General features: G+C 45.0%; 1 protein-coding gene across 2 annotated transcripts; it reads right to left on the bottom strand.

The window, feature by feature from the left end:
• Positions 1–1,456: 1,456 nt before the first annotated feature.
• On the bottom strand, positions 1,457–26,793 carry DCUN1D1 (defective in cullin neddylation 1 domain containing 1). 2 transcript variants are annotated; one of them, XM_061637405.1, is made up of 7 exons: positions 26,730–26,793; positions 10,408–10,624; positions 7,594–7,762; positions 6,436–6,566; positions 5,600–5,682; positions 4,565–4,661; positions 1,457–2,860 (listed from the first exon to the last, which is right to left on the bottom strand). In XM_061637405.1, the coding sequence occupies exons 2-7, from the start codon at positions 10,580–10,582 to the stop codon at positions 2,781–2,783; spliced, it is 735 nt and encodes a 244-aa protein (XP_061493389.1). In that variant the 5' UTR covers positions 10,583–10,624; positions 26,730–26,793; the 3' UTR covers positions 1,457–2,780. The 2 variants fall into 2 exon arrangements, with proteins under 2 accessions (XP_061493389.1, XP_061493387.1); XM_061637403.1 differs by lacking the exon at positions 26,730–26,793 and adding an exon at positions 26,040–26,430.
• Positions 26,794–27,730: the final 937 nt, after the last annotated feature.

Genomic DNA, 27,730 nt, shown 5'->3' on the forward strand with positions numbered 1-27,730 from the left:
CAAGAGAGAAAAAAGAAACAATGAAAGGAGAAAGAAAGAAATTTGACTTTGGCAATTTCAGCCACTGAAGAAGAGATTCCCAATTTTGTCCAACGATTTTCTTAAAATTTTGGTTAAGACTGAGCTTTACCAAAAGAGCATTGTTAGTAAGAAGGGAGGCACCTTTCTGACAACTTCATACAGTTTTTTAAGATAAGTAATTTAATACTCAAGTTTTCCCTTAAAATTATTTAGCATGTGGATAAAAGTGTGTTTCTAATTTCATGGATAAATGAGATGTCACGCAATATGCCAAGCCTTCTTCTCATTTTTAAAGATTAGAAAATGATTTAGCATCGCTGTTAAGTTACACTATAGCCAGAAGACATTTCAAGTGCTGCTGCCATGTAAAAACATAAGGAATAAAACCATGGCTTGAAGTGAACAGCCAAACTCTGCGCAGTAAGACACAAATGTAGTGGCAAATGAAGAGCACTGGAGCCAGGTGCAGTTACAAATACAAACATTTCCCAATCTCTTAACTAAATCTCCAATCCCAGGGGCTCCCTCTAACACAAATTCCCTCCTCATTTCACTGATAACCATATTTAGTGTGACACCTGCATCAAGATTAATACTACGGTTAACTTTAACCAAGGTATGCAGACATAACATCTCACCTTACTTTCAAAACTCTGGTTTACAGCTAACCATGTTTGACATTAACGTTGGGGGATATGTAATTGCTAAACGTGGCTAATGTTGAAAAGGGAAGGGCGAGGAGATCCTAAGTCCACAGAGCACTTCCGAGCAACACAGAAACATTGCAGCTGTGTTGGGCCTGGCTATGATCCAGCCAAAGTTAAGCACAAAGGAAAAGTCAAGTGCATACACAGGTATGTCCCATTGACAGTTCTAACCCTATTTGGTTGGCTTATGCTTGATATAATCTATAGTTGCTTAGGAAAGATAAACTTCTGAACTCTGACTCAGCAACTCCGATGCACATATGAGGGCTTCGCTTAAGCAGGAGGTTCAATGTTAGTGATAACCTCATGCAAGGATCCCCACTGCTACCAATATTGATGTGAATTTAGGAGCCCTTGCTCATTCAGAGCTCTACATGTTAGAACCTCATGGAACTTTTGTTCAGGGTGGTGATGCCTCTGTTTGACAACCACAGGGATCTTAATATAAGAACAAAGTCACTCATCACTGATGAATGATATTGACCATAATGGCAGTACCGCTAACATCATAAAAGGTTTGTATTACATGACTCAAACTATAAAGTCTAGAAGAAATTTGAATCACGCTCATTGTTATTCCATGCCCACAATCAAAAACTTTTGTTGACCCTAATCAAGGATTCTACATTGCGTAACCAACATTATAAATTCAATATTGTGTTCAAGTTTTAACATTTCAGGAGAAGTTAATGGGGGATGGGAAAGATTTCCTGGACAAAAAAGGAGCATTTCAGAACTACAAAATTTTTATTGGGTTACTCCAAGAGCAGTTGTGAGCAAGGATTAATCCTGCTGGTCTTCATTCTGTAAATCTCACCCCTCTTGGAAATCAGGAAGAACATGGCTCATGATACTGTCACCCTAGCTCTGCCCACTTTGAACCAGTCAGCATAACAAGGAAACTGGACAAAGAGAGTGGAGTTATGCAAATGATGTTGGACATACCAACTAGCCCCAAGGATTGAGGGTAATGAGAAATGCCCCAATTCCCTGAAGAAGCTGGCCACCCCTGCCCTAGAACAGTGCCACCCAACTCAGTTGCAAGACAGGTTACCTGTCCCTAGTTCAGATGGCCACAGGCATTCCAGGTCTAGCTTGTTGCTCCAGGATATTACTAGTGTGGCATTCTGAAGAAACACAGTGGCCAAGGCTGGAGTGCTGGCAGACCCGGAAGGCCACTGAGTATTTTGGGGGGAGGGGGCACAATAGCAAGAAAAATGAGAGGCAGATACTCAGCAAGCTTTACATTGCCCAGCTACTGAGGATCAGGGCCCTAAAGGAGGATTCAGGCTTCAACATTAGGCACCCAGTGTTTCTGACTAGATTCTTAAGATATGGGTCCTGTATCTGTACTGCATTTCAACAGCACTCATCGTTATGACACATCAAAACTTTAGTCAAGCAGCTACATAGCTGGGCAGCCTGATATTGAGAGGTGGGAGAAAAATCCATGCCTTTGTTGGCGTATTTCAACTTTTGCTTTAAAAGAAAGCCAAGAAACCCCTTGCCACTCACATTGCCAATAGCTGTAAATAAGACCATACAAAACCAAATTCTACATATCACTCTTTTAGGATATTTCTCAGCATAGTCTTTGCAGCCAGCCCAAAGGTATGCTACTTGAAGATTTTTTCTTTTCTTTAAATAAAACAAACAGATTGCAATGCTGATCTGTGAAATTATCACGCCAAAAGAGTTTGCTTGGTGAAGACAGCATGTGCCTTGGGAGGAACAAGAAATAAAAAAAAAATATCCAAAAACACTTAAGATTTATGGAAAGGGTGAGGGTGCTCCAGTTAAAAAAAGAGAAAAAAGATATCCACAATGCTGGAGTTTTCAAATGGGCAAAGCTGGCCCAGGCTAGGAGAGAAGCCCAAACGTCTGACAGGGTCCAAGGTAGATCCTTAAAGGTTTGCCACAACCCTCAGTCTTTATTTCTTGAGGATTGGTCTTCAGTCTAGTTCAGTCAGTCAGCAGAAATCGACTGTGCAATTTTCCCCCATTGTGTTTATTTTGTACAGACTATGTACATTCTAGAAAGTTCATTTAGCACTACACTGTCGTACTTTTTATTCCAGCAATTTGAGGACGTGCAAATTCCACGAAGTCATCAATAAGAACAGGCCATGCCCCTAGAAGAAAAGAGGGAAAGAGATGACTCATTCAGCTTTCATAAAGCCTTAAATGAAGAGCTGAGGACTTTGAATTTTTACCAGCTGTTAGAAAACAAGAGTCAGAAAATGCTTAGCGTTTTATAGCACTTTTTAAACGTTCAAAGTGCTTCACCTGCATCACCTTAACCATCTTCACAATAGGCCTACAATGTAGGCCAGTATTTGTACTTCCTTCATTTAATTTTTTTAATTGTCCTGCTTTTTATTAAACAATCCTGGGACAGTCACTCTTCAACACATTTCTTTTTAAAAAAAGATGAGAGCTATTTGTTAGGGAAATGGCAGTTTATATAAGGTTGAAAGCCATGTTCTTCCTCTGATACGATATTTAATTTTTTATATAATATTTTTTTTTAAAAAAAGATTATGATTCACAGAGTCACACGCAACACCCTTCTGCAGGAGACCCTGGATCGAGCCAGGACCAACACACTGCAGCATGGAAGAGAAGAGCTTCCAGGCTTCCTTCCTGCACATCACCTCTCATTACAGAGATGCTCCAGGCCTATCGGGCTTCACACCCTACTTGAGTGTTCCTGGCTGGAATGTGTCCTGATAATGCCTCGTGCTTGCCTGGATGGAAGATGGGGGAAGCGATGTAGAAAACTATGCGAAGGTAAAATTCCGATGTGTTGCTCTATCCGCTTCTGCCTCTAGCCCCACCCACCACCGGCATGTGGTCCCTGGAAGGTTGGTTGGGGGGGAATGCAACCCTCAAACTCAGCAAGGCTCCCCCGCCCTTGCAGGACACAATTAAGAACACCGTTTCTCACCACCACAGAAAACACAGCCCTGGCTTTTCCTATCTCTTGTCCAGCATCTTTCCCCACAATTCTCCAACTCCCTTAGGCTGTGGCAGAATTGGTTCTTCACACTCACCCCTACATAGAGCTCAACTGATGCCTAAGCACAAGCCAGCAGGAATTGTTTTAAGACCAGGGCAGAAAACCAAGAATCTTTCCTTATGCAGAAATCCAGTCCGGACTCTCTTTTCTTCCTTGTGGAACCTCTCTCTCTCTCTCTGTCTCTTTTTGTTAGTGTGGATGAATGTGAGTATGGCTTGAACTGTAGCTTCTTTTTTCTCCAATATAGAGGGGGTGTTGGAGAGAAGGCAGCTCCTCATTTGCACCCAAGGGATTTGAAGGGAGCAAGTTTGGGGAAATGAATAGGACAGAAAAAGGACATGCAGAAAAGGAATGTTAAACCGTATAATCATTCAGAGACGGGGTGTGGCAGGATTAGCGACTCAGTGGCAGAGGCTGGCCTGAAACCTGATCAGCCTGACAGGGGGGACAGATCAATAGTGTAAACACCAGCAAGTACTTTGTTGAAGGCGGCTCTCCAGAATTAGATTCACAGTCATGATTATGATGATGGCAGTAACCAGGAATTGTTCACTCCTGGATCGAGGCCAGTATATGCACAAAGAGAGTGGCTTTATTTTTCAGAAGCAGGACAAACAATCTTCTCTGTATGCCCACTGTGCCCCTTACAATTACAGCATCACAGAACACAAACAAATCAATAAATATGATAGTGAAGAAAACAGGAAAATACTGAAGGTTCTGGTAGCATACACTGAGAAACCTCTTGGGTGGGCTGGCACATCAGAGCACTGCACAGGGATAAACATGTTCCAAGGGAAACAAGTAGCAACATTACCTTCCTCGTCATAATTTGACATATCATCCGCTATCATCGCACTGAAGTCTAAAAGGAGGTTCCAAGTGTCCTTTGGTATAGATCTTTTATGATGTTCCTGTTTGGGAGGGAGGGAATCACATCATGAAAAGCATTATCTATACATGAGATCTTTGGCAGGCCAAGAGGAGAGGCCTTACCTTGCTAGAAGAGCACCTGCTTTGCATGCAGAAGGTCGCAGGTTCAATCCCCAGCATTTCCCCAGTTAAAAAGGGCCTTAGAACTGGGAAAGATCCCTGTGCCAGATCTTGGAAGCTACTTCCAGTAAGTACAGAGTGAAGTGGACCAGTGGCTCAATATAATAAATTAGTGGCGGCATCATATGTTCATAGAGAGCCAGTGTGGTGTAGTGGTTAAGGTGTTGGACTATGACCTGGGAGACCAGGATTCGAATCCCCACACAGCCATGAAGCTCACTGGGTGACCTTGGGCCAGCCACTGCCTCTCAGTCTCAGAGGAAGGCAATGGCAAACCCCCTCTGAATACCGCTTACTATGAAGACCCTATTCATAAGGTCGCCATAAGTCGGAATCGACTTGAAGGCAGTCCATTTCCATTTTCATATGTTCATACATGGCCCATGAAATAAACCACAGCCCACCAAGCAGGCACATGATAACCCATTTTTGCCAGCCATGTAGGCACCTTACATGGCTACAGGTCCCACAGGCTTGGGCTTCAGAAACAAAATATTCTGTAAAAGATATTCAAGAGAAACCTAAGAATTATCATTTGGGATTTCTGATTTTGGTTCTCATCCCAACATTCTCTTTCTTCTCGTTTTAAAATCAAGCATTGAGGCAAGGAAAGCTGCTAGTGCCCACCATGTGGATTTGATCAACAGACCACTAGCTGCTGACCACTCCTCAAGAGCTGCAAAAGTTGCTCATCTGGTTCTCTCTGAGAAAAGCCAGGCAACAATGCTGGTTGCAGAAGCTCCCAGAACTGAACATCTATCTAGTCATCCCTAATGAGGCAATTAATACTTGGGCTTACCAATAAAAATTTGTTCCATAAGTCTAGGAATTTAAATCTTCCATGAAGTACTAAATTCCAGTAGGCGATGGCCATTTCTAAGTCTGCAACATTAAAAAATAAATACATAAATAACATTCTACACTTTCCCCCCGACACACCAATCCTGGAATAGCACAAGAAAAGTGAGGATTACAAAGAAAACTCTCTCTGTACAAGAACACTTTGAGGGTTCCAAGATTTTGGGCTGGGCTGGGCAATCAGTGGCTCTCTAGGTGTGATGGACTCCAGCTCCTATCAGGTCCAGCCAACATGGCCAATGGTCAGGGATGATGGGAATCATAGTCCAGCAGTATCTGGAAGGTCACAGGCTCCCAAGCCCTGATCCTGGGGATTCGTCACTCCACCAAGGTATTAAAGTGCTACAATTAGAGACTGGGCCAAATGCAAGCAAGCGTTTTGTGCATGTGCAACGGGGACATCACTTTCTCCTCTCTCCCCCGGACAGCTTTTCATGCTGTGGCAAAGCCTGCTTCTGAAATTACACCAAGCTTCAAAGGTAGCTTTTTTGTTGTGCTCTTGTAATTCCTTGGCAAAGGAAACTACTTTTGGGAAAAGAGGACTCAGAAGCACTACCGTATACATGAAACTTATCAGCAGTCCTCCAGGGCAGGGTCAGGTCAAGATACTGATGTACTTTCCCAAGAAGGCTGGTCTGATTAGGGAAGCTTAATGAGATAAACTCAACATGTAATGGAGGAAAGGAGATATTTTCTCTCATCAGATTCAGCAGTAGCCCTGTAGGGATCCTGCCTTGGATCACTCCCTTACGTACAAGGAAATGTTGGCATACATACCTAAACCTTTCTGTCCTGGATTCTTTGCAAAATTGAAGGTAAACTGATAAAAATCCTTAAATCTTCCAGGCTCTTTCAGTTCTTGTTCCATTTTAGGAAGCTGGGCCTTTAGTTTTTCTATGCTGTCACATCTGCATTTTTTTAAAAAAAGAAATTTATCTGCGCATTAATTAGTTTTAATTAAAAATTCTTTATAAAACTGTATTTATGACCAAATGGTTGCTTTAATGAAAAAGGTAATGTTACATTCATTATGGCGAAGAAATACATAGTTTAATAATCCCTGACTCTCTCTTGTATTAAGCAGGGCTGAAAATACAAGATAACCAATACATTTATGATTTACCTAGCATTGGAAGACCATCTCTCTGAGAAATATGAGGAACCCCTTTTAAGCTCCAACACTTCTTCGGGTCAAATCTATGAATATGATTACAGGGGCAAACTATGTAAAAGAAAAAAAATCAAGCAAAACACAACAGCTGGGAAGGGGCAACACTTGAAAGACAGTCCTTAAAAAACAGATTACTTAATCTCAATAATCTGGCAGATGGTGAGTTTTCCAGACTAGGTCTTCAAGAAATGCATTATCGGGGTGCAAAAACTGCCACACTCAAACATACCATCTGTGCTCTCATATACCTCACTGAACTTTGTGCCAATATGTTTACTGGCATTTAGAAGACAAAATACTGAACCAATATATTCTGAAGACAGTCAAATTCCTTGCAGGAGAAGGTGTGTTTGGAGTGTTTTGCTCTACATTTCACCATATGGCCCAGTCCCTATACTTGACTGAGTTGAAGGCAGTAGAGCATAGGGTTAGGCAAAGGAGTCCCAGCCAACCAGGGCAATTAATCAACGTCTTACAAGGTTTGTAGGGTGGCGAGAGCTGCCAGAAGCCCTCTGCATGGCATCTAAGATAGCCCAGAGGTACCCGATTCATCAGTGCCACTGCAAAGATGTGTTTGAGGCAGACACTAGAAAATCAAGGGTAAGGGTGTGCGTGTGTATAGCTATATACATGTATCTATATACATATACACGAATATATATTTTACACACAAAACAACAAATGGATTGAGTTTGAATGGCTCTTCCCCAGTTACAGAAGATGCTGCTTCAACCACTACTTTCACATAGTCGTCGATCACTTACCCTAGTTCTGTCATCCCATCCATGAATTCCATCTTTAAGAATTCACACTGTGTCGCAGCTCTGAACTTCCAGGCAATGATCAACACGCTAATACTGGCAGGGTCAAGCGCAAGGTCATCACAAAATTGCTGTATACCATCTATGCCAATTTTATTCTCATCTTGAGGATCTTGGGGCATAAGAATGAAATAAAGTAAATGAAAGTCTCCATCTTTTTGAAACCATTTCTACTAAAAGGCGTGACGGACATACGCTAGTTCAAGAATCTGCTTCCTAATCCAAGCGGCGTTAAATGCTGGCAGCTGCTGCTTAATGCTTGCCTTTTATAAAGTGTTTTAGTGTGTATGCTCTGCAGCCCTTCTGGTTTTGGGAGTATGGAGAAGAGGAAGGGCATGTCACACAAAAAAAGGTGGCCAGGAGAATGATCCAGATTAAACCTGAGAGCTGATGCAGCCTTGTGGCTAAGAAATCAGGACATCTCCAGTTCAAATCTCATCTCTGCCGCAAGTTAGAGAGGCGGGTCAGAGGAGACATGATAGAAGTGTATAAAATTATGCATGGCATTGAGAAAGTGGATAGAGAAAAGTTCTTCTCCCTCTCTCATAATACTAGAACTCGTGGACATTCAAAGAAGCTGAATGTTGGAAGATTCAGGACAGACAAAAGGAAGTACTTCTTTACTCAGCGCATAGTTAAACTATGGAATTTGCTCCCACAAGATGCAGTAATGGCCACCAGCTTGGATGGCTTTAAAAGAAGATGACACAAATTCATGGAGGACAGGGCTATCAATGGCTACTAGCCGTGATGGCTGTGCTCTGCCACCCTAGTCAGAGGCAGCATGCTTCTGAAAACCAGTTGCCGGAAGCCTCAGGAGGGGAGAGTGTTCTTGCACTCGGGTCCTGCTTGCAGGCTTCCCCCAGGCACCTGGTTGGCCACTGTGAGAACAGGATGCTGGACTAGATGGGCCACTGGCCTGATCCAGCAGGCTCTTCTTATGTTCTTATGTGGCCTGAAGCAAGCAACCCTCTTTCACCTCCAAACTGCCATCTGCAATATGTAGATGATAATGTTGACCTACCTCGCAGGGTTGTTGGAGAGACAGCCTATAATAAATATGAGCCATAATAATAATAATAATGGTGCTCCCTTGTCACCTGTAGTGAGTAAAAGTGTTTCCATGAAACACATCCCTACCATTATCCTGTGTAAGCTCCATCATAGCCACACCCCTCTGCTGCTGTTGCTTTACGGGGGGGGGGGGAGAGTGGCAGGGGGACATCCTTTCTGTTGCAGTTATTACCATCAGGGGAAATAGCAGGGAGGGGGAGGCACCAGTGTCAGGAGAATGAGACCACAGGAAGAGATTTGGCAGCTTTAATTTTTTATATTTATTGGTCTTGCAGTTAGCCATATTCCAAGGAATTTCATTGCTCCTGCAAGTGAGAAGCCCAGGCTGTGGCTTCCTGGGTGTTTTTAGAGATATGCTCTATTTCTTATATAAGTTGTGTTCCACTGTTGTGTCGTTTTATTTTATTATAATCCAAGTTGGATGATAAGTGTGGGTTAGAAATTCTCTTATATTTAAATAATAAAAATAAATAAGGATAAGTAATTTCTTCCAGGCCCACCACTCAAGCTGCCACAAGTCATTCACCCACGGATGTCCTTCATATGAGGTCACATCATAGAAAAGCAGCTCCCACGCAACTGCATCTGAATAATGCCTTTCTTAGGTTGCAAAGTAAAGCAAGACATGCTCCAAGAAACTGATCTACCTTTCTACCAGCATACCATTGCAGGTTGTCACCTGGACCCTGTGGAATATGGTAGCCATGGAATAAGCCCTTTTAAGATACTTGACTATCTTTGATCAAAAACAAACAGGGTAACCCAGATGCTCTGCCAGTAACGTTACCAGCATCAAGGCAAAAACTAGTAAATTGGTAGTGATTACAGCATCAGACCAGGATGGCCAGGTTCAAATCTACACTCAGCCACAAAGCTCGCCTTAAGACCCATCATCGTCTCTCAGTCTAAACCACCTCACATGGTTGTTGAAAGGATACAATAGAGGGGAGTATGTCTGCTATCCTGAGCTGCCTACAGAAAGGGTGGGATAAAAATTTCAAATGAATGAAAGAAAAGCCTTTGTGCTAACACAGGGGTTGCCAAACCAAGCTTCATTCAGGTGGTCCACAGCAGGTATGTGAAGAGCAGTAGGCACAGCAGCTGTGAATAGCAGGCACAGCAGCTGGTCTATTGTTTAGAACCCGTCAGTCCACCTGGAAGGTGAGTGGGACAGACCGGAAGTGACAGGGGAAGGAGGCACGTGAAAGGAGGGGAAAGGATCAGCAGTGAAGTTAATGGGAAGCTAGAATTAAGAGGTTTAATATTGATTCAACAAAAATCATACAGCATCTGAGCTTGGAAAAGTTACTTTTTTGGACTACAACTCCCATCAGCCCACTCCAGTGGCCATGCTGGCTGGGGCTGATGGGAGTTGTAGTTTAAAAAAAGTAACTTTGCCAAGCTCTGATCTAGCACAGTGCATTACACTTGCTACAACAGGCAAACAAATCATTAAGTCGTTCACCATACAAACCTCAGCAATTTTCAAGTGATCCATGGAGGAAAAAAGTTTGGGAACCACTGTCCAAACACTTACAGAGCTCATGCATCCTTGATCTCTTATGGCCACAGTAGAAACACAGGTTTCTGGCCTGGATTCCAAATGGAATCTATAGCTAGTTAGATGGTGCATGTAAAAGATTTTAAAAGGAAAAAAGAAAAAAAAACCTGCACTATACTCACCTTTATACCTATTATATAGCTGTTCTAACTTCTTTCTGTCCAATGCTCCTTTAACATTTTCTCGTATATACAGTTCAGGATTTTGGAAAAAGTTATCCGTTGCAACATCTAGCTTCCAGTCATTCTGAGAGAGGCAATTCACTGCGGTCTTTTCACTGGACTGTGTGAAGATCATAAACTGCCGAACTTTATCTTTCTGTGATGACTTCAACTTGTTCTAGGAAAGTATCAGAATCACAAGAACAGTGAGAACTTACATGTACTTACCTAAGGAGGAACATCTAACTTCATCCTGGAACTCAAAAGGACAACCCTCTGCAAGTGAATGGTATCCAACAAAAGATTAAGATGGACACACAGAAGCCCTGCCTGGGCTCCTTCTCTCGTTTAGACTCCTGCTTAAGAATTTAATTCCAAGCTTCACTGCTCAATGGTGCTTAAAGCAGCTCCCAAGTCTAACAAACTATGTAACAGAATCAATAATAAATCACTGTGTGATGTTTTTCCTTCCCCACTTGAAACGGCCACCAACTTCACTTACAGGCTTGTCCTGCCCATCTGTGATAGGAAGAACAAAGCAGCCACAGAAACACTCACTGCAGATCCTCCAAATGTTCTACAAAACAAACATCAAAGGGTTGAAAAGGGACAACAGCTGTGATACAAAGGGACACACATGCATCCAGATTTGTCCATTTTCTTTTCCTAGAGTTTGGGGATTTGGAATGAGAGCAGTTAAAAGGGAAACCTGCTCAACAAACAAAAAAGCAAGCCCCGCATAGACACCACTGGCAGGTTTCCCTTGAAATGTTTTCACACCAAATTCTCCAAACTACTGAGTGAGCACAAGAGAGAAGTTCTGTTTAAGGGCTATGTGAAGTGGCAATGAATACAAAGCAATGTGGAAGTGTGTGTATGCCCCTTTAGATCACAGCCTATTTACCTTTACTGAAACTTCTCAATCGTTATCACCTTGCACGATTCTCAGTATTGGAAACTGTGAATGTTTTTGCTCCACGATTAATTCCACTTCCTGATTAATAGGGCTTCTTCAGTCACCAGGAAAACATAGCCAGTAGACAAGATCATACGATAGCATCATCTAGTGGAGAAACTACACCAAGCCACCACGTGATAAAACATGTGGTTTCAGACACTACAACTGTGGTAAGGATCCACATTCATTCATGGTTACCCATTTTCCCCTGGTTTAAGTATGCAAGTGTAGAAACCATGTATGGTACATTTAACACATTCCTCTTCCTGTCCCTCAGTTTATACCAGTGAAGATAATATATCACACACTTACTGACAGGCATTCCAATTTCAATTGCTCCTGTTCATAAACACTTACAGTGTTTCTATCTTGTTTTATTTTACTTTATTTTAAGCGATTGTGCCCAGCCTTTTCATTGATAAGCCTTCAAGGTGGCTAACAATATGAACAGTGGAAACAATGCAGAACACAAAAACTTTACAATTAAAACAACAAAAGGCAAGGAGCCGCAGATCATCTATCAAATACATGGAAGAATAAAAAAACTTGACCTGTCTCCTAAAAAACAGCAAACTTGCAACCACCTTGACATGTCAAAGATGGAACACAACCACACACGCAAAAATACCTTAGCCCAGATCACCACCCACCTAACTGCACAAGGCAGGAGTACTCAGAACAGGGCCTATGAAAAAGATCACAGAAAATGGGTAGATTCATATTGGAGGCAGCAGCATGTTCCAACCTTCTAACCTATTTTTTCTCTTACAAAATACTCAAGTGGTGTACAACTACACACACAAAAATTACCCAAACATAAAAACAGACACAGCAACATTCTGGAGAAGTCAGACCAAAGCCAGAGTTCAAAAGTGGAAGCACCCTTATAGTCAGAGAATCATACAATAGTAGTGTAAGAAGGGGCCTGTCAGGTCAACGCAGGAATCCAACTTAAAACATACTCAACAGGTGACTGTCCATAATCTGGTTATGTGGGCCAGAATCCAAAGAGCCACTTCAGATGTGCCCAAGGGTATGGGCATGGCCAGTGGGACCTTATCCTTTCTTCTTCAAAAAGCAGGAAACATACACAGAGGCCTATCACAAATTTACTTTTTCACCTCCTCTCAGTTTGCCTTGCAGCATGAGGGCTGCTGCTTGAGAAACACAAACACACAGCCTTACAGAAGGAGCCATGCAGATTAAGATCCATAGCAGATTAAGAAACAAAGTCACAAAGCTAAAATGCCATACACTAATTAAAAACTTATAGAGCAGTTATTTTCTTTTTCTTTGACAAACCCATGCCAAGATAAATTAGCACAACCTATTTGTTGTTAAGTGAAGTTGGGACCTCAGTCCTCAACAGTGGACAAGCAGCACCTTTGCACAGCTCTACGGAAGACTGCCGTGCTAACTCAACACAAATCAATTCACAAACTCCAAAATATGTAGTGGAATGAAATCTTTTGGGTGCATTGCTGTAAAACTCCATGTTAAGGTCGCTCCCCTCTCCACTACGGTGCACATCAACATGTAGCCACGTTGCGATGTCATTCCGAGGTGCATGCCCCTGCCAGTCAATGAGTGGAGTTGGGGGCAGGGAAATGTGCTACATGCCAACATCATGACGTGGCATGTTCTAGGGGAGGAAGGACAGCGCCATTTTGGACAGCAACACGCGTGTAGCTCGGCACTTAAAAGCTACATGGGAACACATTCAATGAGACTACATTTCTTTAAGTACCAGTGAATCATCCCGGAAGTGTAGTACCATGAGCTAATGTTGAGGGCAACAGAGCAGTAATACTTGATTCACAAATCATCACCTCCATACTGCACACAGATTGCTGTGACTGATGTGCTGTATAAACTCCAGAGGAAAAACAAATGCCTGTCCAGCGATGGGCTAAGCAAGCCAAACAATATGCACTGATCTCACTCAGGTCCCTCTCCAGCAGTACTGTTCTGAGTAGCTGCCTATTCAGGTCATCTGAGTACCCAATTAGGTGACTTTCAAGAAGCGAGCCAAAAGTCATACTAATTTGTATGTAAACTAAAGAAAAAGTGGGGAAAATATATGGGTAAAAGTGAATTGGTAAAAAAAATATTATTGGTAAAAAAAAAAATAGTTTCTGAAGTAAACTAGGAGACTGCAGAAGTTAAAAACAACACAGAATCTCCACCCAGAAAGGTATCCAAATGAGACGGCATCAGGTTTCCAGCTGGTTCTGCAGAAAGAGTGCACAGCTATGATGCAAAACAGGAAACGTGAATATATTTATTTATTTGTTTATTTATTTTAATCATTTATACCCCGCCCTAGTTCATAGAATTCAGAGCGGCGAACAAAAAACAATGTCCAATATAATCTAATATAAAATAATAAGAGTACAATAAAATCATTCAAGTAAGAAAGAGCTGTGGCACACACAGAAGTGAGTCAAGACCCAATTCTGGAATTCTTCCTCAGTTCTGGATCCCAAGTGCTTACAAATGATGATGTCCAGGCAATAAACATGCCAGTTGTGAACTGTCTATCACTTGATGCCCCCCTCCCCCTAATGATACATGGATATTTTATTTTTGAGAGCTAGAACTTTTTAAAGTTTCTGAAGTACAAACAACTTACAAATCAACATTTAAAAAATATGAATCTGCCATATCAGAACACGTTGTAAAAGCAGATATTTACGCATCAATCCAATGCACGGCTACTCAGAAGCAGATCCTACTGTTTCCATTGGGGCTTACTCCTGGGTAAATGGACACAGCATTGCAGCCTAAAACCTAGACAAGAACTCGCTTGAGTTCCCTCCAAATATTTTTAAACATGAGACTTGTTGTGGTAATAAGATAGCTAGCAAAGAACTGTTCTGAGCTTCAGGAAGAGGTCTGTGAAACCTGCAAGCTTACTACCCTGCCTACTTGAGTTGCCAGGTTATTATTTAGAAATAAAAGTATTTATATATCACAAAACAGCAGGCAGTATACAGTATAACACTCTTCAGGAGACACCTGAAAGTCCAAAGCAAGGATGCCTACAAAGTATTCTATAGCATAGAACTGCCTGACTTCCGGTCCCCTGTAACACAGGGGACAATTAACAGTAGTCCTCTGGATGATCTCAGTGATTGGGCTGGGATATAAGAGCTCAGGGTCCTCAAGATATCCTTGACCCAAGTTGTTCGGGGCTTTGTGTATCAACTCAAGAACCTAAAACTGGCCCAGTAGGATATGGGCAGCTGGTGCAGATGTTTTAGCAGAGCTGTCACATGCTGTCAGCCATCTGCCCCCATCAGTAGTCTAGCTGCTGCATTCTGCACCAGCTGGAGTTCCAGGCCAGGACGGACCAGAATATGCAATTAAACTTTAAGTTTCCCAGTTCAGTAGTAGAAACAGCCATCATGGTTTCTCCTCCGCAAGTCCTATGACCTAATAATAATAATAAAATTTTATTTCTGAGTCGCCTATCTGGCCAAAAAACGGCCACTCTAGGCGACGTACAATCCATTAATAAAATACAATATAACAATAATTAAACACAATAATTAATAGGTTAAAACCAAGAACTATAATTAACAGCAGCAGCAAAACTAACTCGCCACAGAAATCCCATAGGCCTGCCTGAAGAGCCAGGTCTTTAAGGCCCGGTGGAAAACATTCAGGGAAGGCCCATGACAAAGATCAAACGGGAGGGAGTTCCAGAGAGTGGGGGCTGCCACCGAAAATGCCCTCTCTCTAGCCCTCACCAGCCGAGCTGATTTAGCTGATGGAACTGAGAGAAGGCCCTGTGTGGCTGATCTTGTTTGGCAGCATAATTGGTGATACTGGAGGCGCTCCTTCAGATAAGCTGGGCCGAGACCGTATAGGGGTTTAAAGGTCATCACCAACACCTTGAATTGGGCCCGGTAAGCAACTGGCAGCCAGTGTAGATCTACCAACACTGGGGTGATGTGATCATAGCGATGGCTGTTCTTAATTAAGCGTGCCGCCGCGTTCTGTATTAGTTGCAGTTTCCGGACCGTTTTCAAGGGTAACCCCATGTAGAGCGCATTACAGTAATCCAAGCGAGAGGAGACCAAGGCATGTACCACCGGCGGGAGCAGATGAACAGGAAGGTAAGGTCGCAGCCTTCGTATAAGATGTAATTGATACCAAGATGCCCGGCTCACCGCAGAAATTCGAGCCTCCATGGACAGCTGGGAGTCATGAATGACCCCAAGGCTGAGAACCTGGTCTTTTTGTCAGGCCCAGGATGTGACTCAGGAACCAGACCAACGGCTGTAGTTAATTCGTGTTTTATTAGGGTAATGTCCAAACAAAGACTGCGTTTTCTCATGAAACAATACAGGGATACAGGTCCTGCGGCATTGGGAGAAAGTTGACAGAGCAAGGGACTTCTTCCCACCTGTTCTTTAAGAAGGGGCCAAACGGGCGCGCAATCTTTCGCTCCTCCTTAACTGCCCCTCAGGTACTGCCCGCCTTCCCCCCCCTTCTCTCCTGTCTTTTCAGCTGTCTGCGTGTGCGCGGTGAGGGGGGAAGCATCACCCCCTCCTCTTCTGAAGTTTCCGATTCCAGGATGGGGAATAGGGGAGGGGCTGATGGTAAACTGCCTCCCCGCTTTTCGGCTGTGAGCAGCCCTCCCTCTTTCCCCTCTTGCTCTGAGCCTGAAAGAGGGGGAGGCGTGAGAATGTCCAGGGAGGGCTCAGGCTCCCCGTCGCTAAGCACTGGCAGTTCCTCTGTTTCGTCTTCGCTCCAAAGGGGGGAAGTTCCTCCCCCTTCCCTCTGCCATCCATCCGAATACTCTTCTCCCAACTCTCCGGGATCCAGCTCCCCGGGATTGGGACCCCAGCTCTGCCTTCCGACACCATCCCCCCTCCCAGGCTGTGCCCCCCTCCCCTTGTCTGGCTTGGGACGGTGGGGAAAACGTTGATGGAAAAGTTTTACCAATTCTGGAGCATGCACATCAGCTGCATCTTCCCATGATCTGTCAGCCACCCCATAGCCTTTCCAGTGAATCAAGTACTGCAGCTTGTGGCATCTGATCCTGGAATCTAAGATCTCCTCAACTTCAAACTCAAGCTGCTCATTTACCAGGAGCGGAGCTCCGGGAGGTTCCTCCGGCCGTAACTCACTGGGAGGGGCGGCTTTCGTTAAGAGGGATCGATGGAACACAGGATGTATTTTAAACGTGTCAGGCAGCTTCAGTCGGTACGCCACGGGATTGATTTGAGTTTCTATTTCGAAAGGACCCACCCTCTTGTCTTGTAATTTTCTACATTTGCCCGGCATCTGGAGGAAGCGGGTGGACAGCCATACCTGGTCTCCCGGTTGAAGGGGGGGGGCCTCCTTCCTGTGCAGGTCAGCAACTCGCTTGTACTCCGTTTTGGCTTCGTTTAACTGCTGTTTCAGTGTCTGTTGCGCCGCTTGCAATTCCTTAAGGAAGCTCTCAGCTGCCGGTACCAGCATTCCTTCTGAGCTGCTTGGAAAGACTTTAGGATGGAATCCATAATTAGCGAAGAACGGGGTTTGTTGAGTGCTGGAGTGCAGAGAATTGTTGTAGGCGAACTCTGCAAAATGCAAATATGATACCCAGTCAGTCTGTTGATAGGACACATAACTTCGTAAATATCTTTCCAAAACGGCGTTCAAGCGTTCCGTCTGCCCATCTGTCTGGGGGTGATGGGCGGAGGAGAGTTTTAATTCCGTCTGCAACTGTTTCCACATTGCTCTCCAAAATTTGGCTGTGAACTGAGTTCCTCGGTCTGAGACTACGCTGTTTGGCAATCCATGCAGCCGGTAGACTTCTTTTATGAATAACTTGGCCGTTTCTTTAGCCTCTAAGGCCCCTGCACAAGAAAGAAAGTGTGCCATTTTGGTAAGTAGATCCACCACTACTAAGATGGCTGTCATTCCTTGGGACTTGGGTAGATCAGTTATAAAATCCATGGAGAGGTCCTTCCAGGGTTCGTGTGGGACAGGCAACGGTCCTGCTGGTGTCCCTGTTTGTGTTTTTGTCCGCAGACAGACAGAGCAGGACTTTACATAACTCTCAATATCCCGACGCATTTTAGGCCACCAGAAGTCCTTGGCCACGTTCTGAATGGTCTTGTAAATCCCAAAGTGTCCCGCTGTGATGGAATCATGACACTGGCGTAGGATTCTGAGCCTTAATTCCCCTTCTGGCACATATCTGGCGGTTTTGAACCATAACAGTCCATTTCTCCAGTGAAAGGTTACTTCTGAGTCTTGACCTTGTCCCGTCTCCTGCTGATATTTTAGCATGTCTGCATCTTCTTGTTGTGCCTTTTTTAGTTCCTCTTCCCATGAAGGCTGGCATACGCCCAACAATTTCTCTGGCGGGATTACGTACTGAGGCTGGTCCTCGGATTCACTTTCTTTGTATTGTGGCTGTCTGGATAAGGCATCCGCTCTCTGGTTTTTGGCTTGGGCATGGTAAGTAATCTGGAAGTTAAACCTAGTGAAGAACTGGGACCATCTTATCTGTCTCTGGTTCAGCTTTCTGGCTGTTTGGAGGCTTTCAAGATTCTTGTGGTCAGAGCGCACTTCAATTCGATGAGAGGTCCCCTCTAGGTATTGTCTCCAGTTTTCAAAAGAGTCCTTGATGGCCAGCAGCTCCTTCTCCCAAACTGTGTAGTTCTTCTCTGCAGGCTTTAACTTCCGAGAGAAGTACGCACAGGGGTGCAGCTCCTTCCCTTTTTGGTCTAATTGTAGCAGGACCCCCCCGATGGCAAAATCTGAAGCATCTGCTTCCACTACGAAAGGGCGGTTCGGATCAGCAAAGCGCAGAATGGGCTCAGTAGCAAACCTTCTCTTCAGCTCCTCAAAGGCCTCGGTGGTGTTCTCTGTCCATTGAAACTTCTTCTTCCCCCTTAAACAGTCAGTCAGAGGAGCTGTTAATTTGGAAAACCCTGGAATGAACTTTCTGTAATAATTGGCAAACCCCAAAAACCATTGTACATCCTTTTTGGTGACAGGTTGGCCCCAGTCCAATATGCAGCTTACTTTCCCTGGGTCCATCTCCACGCCTTCCGCTGAGATTCGATATCCAAGGAAGTCTAGAGACTTGAGGTCAAATCCACATTTCTCTAATTTAGCATACAGGTGATTTTCTCTCAGTCTCTTCAACACCATCTTCACATGCTGGTCGTGGTCTTCCTGGTTCTTTGAGAACACCAGGATATCATCTAAGTAACAGATTACATACGTGTCCAACAAGTCTCTAAACACGTCGTTCATGAATTTTTGAAAAATTCCTGGCCTTCCACAAAGCCCGAACGGCATGACCAGGTATTCATACTGTCCGTAAGCGGTCAAGAATCCTGTTTTCCATTCATCTCCCTCCTTCATTCTGATCAGATTGTACGCTCCTCTCAAATCCAACTTCGTGAAGATTTTTGCAGAGCGCAGTCAGTCCAGCAACTCTGAGATCAGGGGCAGCGGGTAGCTGTTGGGGATGGTGATCTGGTTCAATGCGCGATAGTCATTACAGGGTCTGAGTTCCCCCCCCTTCTTTTTCACAAACAATAGTGGCGCTCCAGCAGGGGATTGTGAGGGGCGTATGAATCCTTGCCTCAGGTTTTTATCCAGGAATTCCTTCAGGGCCTCCCTCTCATTCTCTGTGAGAGAGTAGATTCTCCCTGATGGGATGCTGGCTCCTGGCACTAGGTCAATCGCACAGTCGTAAGGGCGGTGGGGGGGTAAAGTCTCTGCCTCTTTTTCATCAAACACATCTTTGAATTCTTCATACTTTGGCGGCAGGGTCACTTGCTCGATCTCTTGCACTGCCCCCGCTAAGGTGTTCTTGATTCCTTCAGGTTGACAGTTCTCCTGGCAATACTGTGAGGTGAACCACACCACCGCCTCCTTCCAACTTATTTTGGGTTCATGCTTTGCTAGCCAGGGCATTCCCAGAATCACCTCAAAGTTCGAGAGATCTGACACGTATAGCAAAATGAACTCTTCGTGCCCAGGGATTTGAAGTTTCACTTCCTCTGCGGCTTGTGTCACCCCTCCTGACTTCAGGGGTCTCCCATCGATAGTCTCCACAGCTAGGGGAGCGTCCAGTTTCCACCGGGAAATTCCATGATGCTTGACTAACTTTGCATCAATAAAATTTGTGGAGGCTCCACTGTCAATTAAGGCAGTGGAATTAAACACCACTCCTCTGGAAGTTGTAATCCGAATAGGCAAGACCAACACCCCCTTTGAGGGAGGTTGGATCGTTGGGGGGCCTTTATACAACGCTGCCCCCAGTCCACCGGCCTGCACGTGGACTGGGTGTTCTAGTTTCCCGACGGCTCGGCTTTCCCCCCTTTCAGTCCACAGTCTCTGGCCACATGGCCCTGCTTTGAACAATAAAAGCATAAACGTTCCCGGCGTCGTCTTTCCTTTTCTTCTTCTGACAGTCTTGGCCTAGCCCCTCCCTGTCCCTCAGCTGCATTACCTGCCATCCCTGCAGTGGGAAGGGTCTTGTTGCGGGATGCCGAGGCTGAGTATCTCGGGACCTCCTGCTTCCTTTCCAGGCGCCTTCCTTCCATCCGGTGATCTATCTGTAGGCATAGCCGGATGAGCCCTGGTAGGTCAGCGGGGGGGGAGGTCCTGGCCAACTCATCCAGGATTTCAGCATTTAATCCACTCCGGTACATAAACATCAGGGCGGCGTCATTGTAACCAGTTTCCTGGGACAGAATTTTAAAAGCATTAGTGTACTCGGAAACAGTCCCTTTAGCTTGCTTCAGAGCGCCTAGTTGCCGCGCTACTGTTTCAGCCCTTTGCGGGTCTTGAAACATCTCGGTCATCTCCTGTATAAATCCTCTGTACCTTCCTAAGACAGTATCCTTTCTCACGAGATACGGAGTCACCCATTTTGCAGCTTCTCCCTCCAGGAGGCTAATCACGAAAGCTACTTTAGCCCCATCATCTGGAAATTCCGTGTGCCTGACATCCAGATATAACTCACATTGAGCCACGAAGGTTGCCAACTGATCACTTTGTCCCGCGTATTTTGGGGGCAATCCAATGGGAACCTTTACTACGGCAGCTGGAGGGGCTGTTCGCATCTGGTCTATCGTGGCCTTCAAGGTTTGATTATCCGTCTTCAGCGCCTTGACTGCTGCTAGCAGGGCTTGAACATCCGTCTACAAATCAGCTACCTTAGTCCTCAAGAGTTCCACTTCTTCCGTCTCAGAAGTGGGGTTCGTCCCCCCCGCTGCTCCCTTTGACATCTTGTCCCAGTCAAGTGAAGAGAGCGTTGAGGGTGATTTAGGTGGCTCTGTCAAGCTGTCAGGCCCAGGATGTGACTCAGGAACCAGACCAACGGCTGTAGTTAATTCGTGTTTTATCAGGGTAATGTCCAAACAAAGACTGCGTTTTCTCATGAAGCAATACAGGGATACAGGGATACAGGTCCTGCGGCATTGGGAGAAAGTTGACAGAGCAAGGGACTTTTTCCCACCTGTTCTTTAAGAAGGGGCCAAACGGGCGCGCAATCTTTCGCTCCTCCTTAACTGCCCCTCAGGTACTGCCCGCCTTCCCCCCCTTCTCTCCTGTCTTTTCAGCTGTCTGCGTGTGCGCGGTGAGGGGGGAAGCATCACCCCCTCCTCTTCTGAAGTTTCCGATTCCAGGATGTGGGATAGGGGAGGGGCTGATGGTAAACTGCCTCCCTGCTTTTCGGCTGTGAGCAGCCCTCCCTCTTTCCCCTCTTGCTCTGAGCCTGAAAGAGGGGGAGGCGTGAGAATGTCCAGGGAGGGCTCAGGCTCCCCGTCACTAAGCGACCTTATCACTGGCAGTTCCTCTGTTTCGTCTTCGCTCCAAAGGGGGGAAGTTCCTCCCCCTTCCTTCTGCCATCCATCCGAATACTCTTCTCCCAACTCTCCGGGATCCAGCTCCCCGGGATTGGGACCCCAGCTCTGCCTTCCGACACTTTTAGGGGCAATCTTACCCCATTGAATACCAGGTCTATATCACCTAACCTTGCCTTGTCTCCCACCAGTAGCACCTCAGTCTTGTCAGGGTTTAGCTTCCGTCTGTTTCTTCCCATCCAACCACTCACGGATTCCAGGCAATTGGACATGGTCTTCACAGCCAACTCTGGTGAGGACTTGAACGAGAAATAGAGCTGAGTGTCATCTGCATATTGGTGACACTGCAGCCCAAATCTCCTGATGATAGCCCCCAGCAGCTTTACATAGATATTGAATAGCATGGGGGATAGAGCCCTGTGGCACTCCACAAGTGAGAGGCCAAGGGTCAGAGACCTCATCCCCCAATGCTACCCGTTGGTGTCTATTGGAGAGAAAGGAGCGGAACCACCTACCTCACCTTTTGCATGCTATAATGAGCATGTGTCACAGTGAGCATGGGCTTGGCACATGGGGAAGGGGCACATACAGCAGTACCAGGAAAGGAATATGCAGCAGAAGCCATGTCTGAGACCACTCACCCCACCCTGCCCTCCCCTCCATCATGCAGGATATAAAGCACACACACTTCAGGTTACAAGCTGGCATTCTATACCCAGCCAACACAGCTGCTTGAGTAAATATCTAGCCATGTAAATTATCTTGGATCCTGAGAAGACAATCAGGATCTGCACGCAACATTTTACTTGTTATATGGTATATGATTCCTTTTTTCCCCTTACCCAACCTTCATCATAAGCTCCCGGGGGGGGGGGTTAGAACAAAATAGTATACAGTTATAAAAACAAGTAAACCTGAACAACCTACCAAAACAGGTCAGTACAGATTTAGCAAAAGAAGTGGGGGGGGGATATTCCACAAAACAAATACCTTAACTGTCAAAGGCCAGAGTAAAGAAGTGCGCCTTCAGCATACCATGAAAGCTGTACAATGAAAATACATCTTTCTGTGGAGGGCTACATCTTTTAAGGGCTCCCACACAGAAAGTTCTCTCCCAAGCTGCCTATCCCTGCACTTCTGAGGTTTGAGGAACTAGCAAGAGTGACCCCTCTGCAGACCTTAACACCCAAGAAGGTCAGTAGGGATGAAGCCAGTCTTTCATATATTTGGGGCCTAAGTCACTCTTTTTTTAGATTTATTTATTATATCAACCAAACGGCCTAAGTCATTTAGGAACACTAAGGGTTAGCACCTTGAATTGGGCATAAAACCAAACTGACAACCAGTGCAGATGTTTTAGAAAAGGGATTATATGAGTTCTAAATGGAACTCTGACCAGCATTCTATCCGCTGCATTTTGAACCAGCTGAAATTTCTGAATCGTCTTCAAGGGCAGCCCCATGTAGAGTGCATTGTAGTAGTCCAAGCTGGAGGTTACCCAGGTGTGGAGTACAGTGGCCAAGTCATCTCTGTCCAAGAGGAGCCACTGCTGGGAATAGGCAATCCTAACCACTGAAACCACTTTAGCCTCCACTGATAGTGCTGGATCTAAGAGCACCCCTAAGCTAGACTTGCTCCTTCCAGGGGAGTGAAAACTCGTCCAGAAGAGACTGCCTCCCTATCTCCCGAACTTAAGAACTCAGAACATATAACACCTCTGTCTCATCAGGATTCAGGTTCAACTTATTGGCCCACGCTTAGTGAAGATCATATTCATTTAATTACAAATTTAAGTTCGATAGAAAGAACAAATGTAGAATCTAACTATATATTCAAACATGCTGAATCTAGATGACATATCTAATAATCTTTTAATTCTTTGGCTAGACTACAGAAAATGGAAAGATGTCCCACACCTCTTGAGACACTTATTAAAGTACAGTAACTATGCCTTGCCACAGCTTATATTTAGACTAGATAAATACTCCATTGTCTTAGTCTCTCCCCAGGAAGTTGGGTGTTGATATGTGCATATGCAATAAATTAGTATTAAGGACAACACATCCTGGGTGTATGCTCTGAGGCCAAAGTTAAATGCACTCAAAACACCTTAAGTAGTTCAGGAGCCTCAGTACACCCATTGTACTTCCTGAAGAATCTTGCGTGATGTTTTCAAGCCTGTGCAATGTGGCTGAAGCAACTAGTAGTTAGGAAGTTCTCAAACCATGTAAAGAGGAAAAATACCTTAAAGAACCTCAGAAGCTCACTGCCAAATACAATGAAAGCTAAATAACCGTGGCTGCAATTCTGAAGTTACTTACTATGCAACAATCCCATGAAGGTGGAGAAATTCTGTAAAATAATTTGGGACTTTCGATCTATAAAAACTTATTGCTCAAATAATTTCTATTTTCTTTTTATTAAGGATTTCTAACCATCCCCCGCCAAAAAAAACCATAGCACAAGAGAGGAAGTATATTTCAGGATGACTTCTGAAATCTAGCCCTCTAGATAGATACACAGGAATGCATTTTACAATCCCACCCTAACAGAAGTAACGTAGAAGCCACCAAGCTGAATGAGACATACTCCTAAGAGAGTGTGCATAGGATTGCTACTTTAAAATGTTTACCTGGAATTAAGGCCTACTGAAGTCAAAGGAAATTACTTCTGAATAAATATGGTTACGATAGGCCTCTTACTCAATGACGAATAAATGTGTACACTCACACATATGCAGTCTTGTGGCACCTCAAAGACTAACAGATTTCTATGGTTTTAAGCTTCCTCAACTAGATTGCATTCCATCAGATGCACATCAGATTATTCCTCAATTGGATGAGATTAATCCTCAGATATGTATAGTTATATCTAACATTGTCCTTCCATTCATGGAAGGCTTTTTGATTCAGCAGAAGTGTGTGTACGAAAGAGTGAAGAAGGCAATTTTTGCAAATTCTCCCTTGTCTCTATAGAAGCACCCCTGTCAATATGCTCCAGGGGGTTAAGGGACCCTCTAGAATAGCATGGAAGCCAGCATTGGGGGTGGGGGTGAGTTGCAAGAGATCAAAGGAATTGTTCATGGATACCTTCCATGAACAGAAACAGCACTGGATACAGTCCATAATATATATATCACAGTTATGCACACACACGCAAGTGTATACAGTGAGGCCAAGAGATCATAATATACAAAGGGCACATAGGATTGTAACCTGTTCACAATAGCAACAGTCAGTGATTCTCCTAGCTGCGCTATGGTAATTTAACATCTATAGTGGGAAAGACAGCTACACCCCAATTAAGTTCAAACTGAACAGAACTGAATTCGCTGATAAATTCTAGTCTACCACTTTCACACTACAGCCTCAATTTGAAGTCTTTTGTTGAAACATGTGATTATTAAGGTGAGCAACAGTGTCCTGGGAGATTCAAATTTTCTCCCAGCTTTTGCTTCAGATTCTGAACTTTGCTATTTATTTTTTTTTGGTATCAGGTTTGTGTCCATTTTTTTCCTCTTTTGTAACTACTTGTTTCTTTTACGTAAACAGCAAAATAGCATTACTGAGAGATAATGGCATATTCACACTGGATGAGCAAGCCAATGAGTCTCTAATGGGAATTACTGATGTTCGGTCCTGCAGTAACATTACCTGACAAAATACTGGAACAGAGGTGGCATCTGGGTTGGTGCAGGGCCCAGCCCCTTGACATAAATCCCTATTAGACAGGTAGTCGTTGCTAGTAAATAGCCATTGGGCTATGGAGCTGCCCATTAACAAAAAGCTGCCTTCTCTAAGTCACTTATGTCATTTTGCAGCAGTTTTAGTTGTGGACTGCAGGTGACAACTAGCAGCATTCTGTCACTTTCTCTTCCAGGTCTGTCCTGTAGTAAGCAACTCCAGGGTACCAGTCTGTTTCTTGACTTCACTAAATGTGTATTTTAGTTTTAAGATTACATGCTACAAGGGATGGAGAAGAAAGTGGCATAACGCCACTCATACTGGCAAATCAGAACAACCTCCAGCACGACAGAGAAACTGTCTGTAGCCCATAAAAGCTTCTGCCATGATAAAAGTGTCCTTAAGGTGTCACAAGACTCTGGGGAGTTTTTGTTGAAACAGGCTAATCCAACGACCCCCTCGGGAATACCTGTCTACATACAGATACACGTGCACATTATCAAAGAGACAGCTATATAAACACACCTAAATTACTCAAATAGATAAGTACAGCATGCAGAGAGAGAAGGGTGCTTCCTTCAGATTCATAGAGCCAAAAGGAAGCAAAGGCCCCAGCGCCCAAAAGCAAGCAGTATCCCCACTCTCAAGGAGTCGTTTCAGATGCCCAGAAATCTCCTCCTACCGAAAACCAAGGGACCGACCACCCTATCAGCCCTCAAAGTGTGTGTGGGGGGGTCGGAAACTCACCGCCTTTGCCACCCCCAAAGCTAGGCCACACAAATGCTTTGGAGCCCAGCTCCCTTCTATTCCATACATCCCAAGGGGGCACCGCGATAATCCCACTCACCCCGCAAATCTCCCTCCACCCACCCACTCACCTTCCTACTTCAGCTCCCTGGGGGGTTGTGGACCCCCCTGAGCCACCCCCCAATATCACAAAGACCCCCCCCAACCTCCCGCTCCGCTCGCCTGCGGTTTTTTGTGGGAAACCGGGGAGGCCTGAGTTGCTTTGCCCCCTCTGCCGCCGCTTTCCCCCGACAAGGCCCCGCGTTGCCAGGCGATGGCGGCGCTTCCTCCCACCCCGCTCTCAGCGGCCTGGGCCTAGGAGCAGAGCCGGGCTCTCACCATGGTGGGGGCTGCGCGCGGGCCTCTCTCCCCTCCCGGGCCGGCTCAGGCGGACACTAAGGAGGAGGAGAAACGATGGTGATGGTGGCAGCGGCGGCTCCCGGGGCTCCTCCTCGCGGGCCCTGCCTTCCGCCGCCGACCCGCTCATGCGCACTGCGGCAGGGCCGCCCCAGGCCGGGACAGGCGTGGGAGTCCGAGCACGGCACCAACCGGCCAGGCCGAGCTCTGTAGAAGGGCCCGGGCATGCCCGAGGGCCGCTCCGGGGTTTCTACTCGGGAAGAGGGGCCGGTCTCAGCCTCCCCACTGAGGGAGGCGCGACTCTCCTGTCACACACACCCCGCCGCAAAAACGCCCCTGAGGAAACCTCTCTTTTTGGGCGGGGGGGAGATGAAGTACAATCCTGACCCCGTGTAGGGGCGACGATAAGAAAGAGAGCCACGTGCCTTGAATTCGTATAAAATGGGGGAGTCGCATTTCTGCTGGTTGGGTGCAGAGTGTCATTCACTCTACTCAGGGGCGGTGCTAAGGGGGGGGCCGCAAGTGTATTTTGCCTACCTAAAAATATACTTCCCCCCCATTTTTTCTGGTGCTGTTGCTGATTATTCCTTGGGCGAGGATATATCAGGAGTCTAGGACTCGATGAGGTGAAAGGTTTTGGGGGGGGGGGGAGATTCTTCTGTCATTGCTCACCTGGCCGGCGCCCTCCCTCAATGGGGCAGGGAAATTCCAACCCTTATTAGTGTCACGCCTCCCTTTGTTGCTATCGGAGAGCCTGGCGCCGACGCTATCATCTTTTCGGAGCCAGGTTAAAACCTTTCTCTTCTCTGAGGCATTTTAATTCCTGTTAATTCTAAATTATTATATTTTGATTTTAGACTGTACAGTTTTTTGTACAGTTTTGTATTGTGATATACTGTATTGTGTTATTTTTATTGTATTTTTAATGTTCACCGCCCAGAGAGCTGTTGCTAGTCGGGCAGTATATAAGCTTAATAAAATAAAATAAATAAATAAATAAATTTATAGGGTGGGAATTTGAGGTAGGGGGAGAGATCTGGTCCTTTACTGCTTCCTCAGTGGGTGAAACCACCTGGAGGCACCACTCTGTAGGGCCAGCATTTCACACCTGCATGGGAGGGGAGAGATGGAGACCCCTATGGGGCAGAAATTGACAGGGGCAGGGCTTCACGCCCCTCTTCCAGATCCTGGTCCTATAGGGAGCACTGAGACACTGGGAGTTGCGTTTAGGCTTTAATGAGATACCTCTGTATGGAGGATATTTATTTTTTTATTTATTTTTTATTTATTAAATTTATATACCGCCCGACTAGCAATAGCTCTCTGGGCGGTGAACATAAAACAGCATAAAAATACAATAAATAACAAAACAATACTAAAATACAAGCAACAATCCAACACAATAAACATTTTTAAAATTTAATTTAAAATTTAATATTGAAAAATATTGAAAAACTATGCGTGTGTCTGATGTATTTTTTGTGTGTATGCTTGTATATGTACACGGGTTTGCTGTGGAAGAAATTTGGTCTGTAAACACCAGAGAGCCAATGTGATGGAATGGGAGTTGGGCCGTGGACTTTGACTCAGGAGATCTAGATCAAATCCTGAAGCTTATTTGGTGGCCTTGAGCTAGTTACCTAATCTACCTTACAGTCATTGTGGAGAGAAAA

This window comes from Rhineura floridana, chromosome 7 (assembly GCF_030035675.1).
Source record: "Rhineura floridana isolate rRhiFlo1 chromosome 7, rRhiFlo1.hap2, whole genome shotgun sequence".
Classification (NCBI taxonomy): domain Eukaryota; kingdom Metazoa; phylum Chordata; class Lepidosauria; order Squamata; family Rhineuridae; genus Rhineura; species Rhineura floridana.

Bases quoted from the DNA above. Each gene is read 5' to 3' on its own strand.
- DCUN1D1 (XM_061637403.1), bottom strand. The intron at 7,763-10,407 runs GTGAGTATAGTG...TTATGCCCCAAG, and splicing joins GCTATATAATAGGTATAAAG to ATCCTCAAGATGAGAATAAA. The intron at 4,662-5,599 runs GTAAGCCCAAGT...CCTCCCAAACAG, and splicing joins TATGGAACAAATTTTTATTG to GAACATCATAAAAGATCTAT.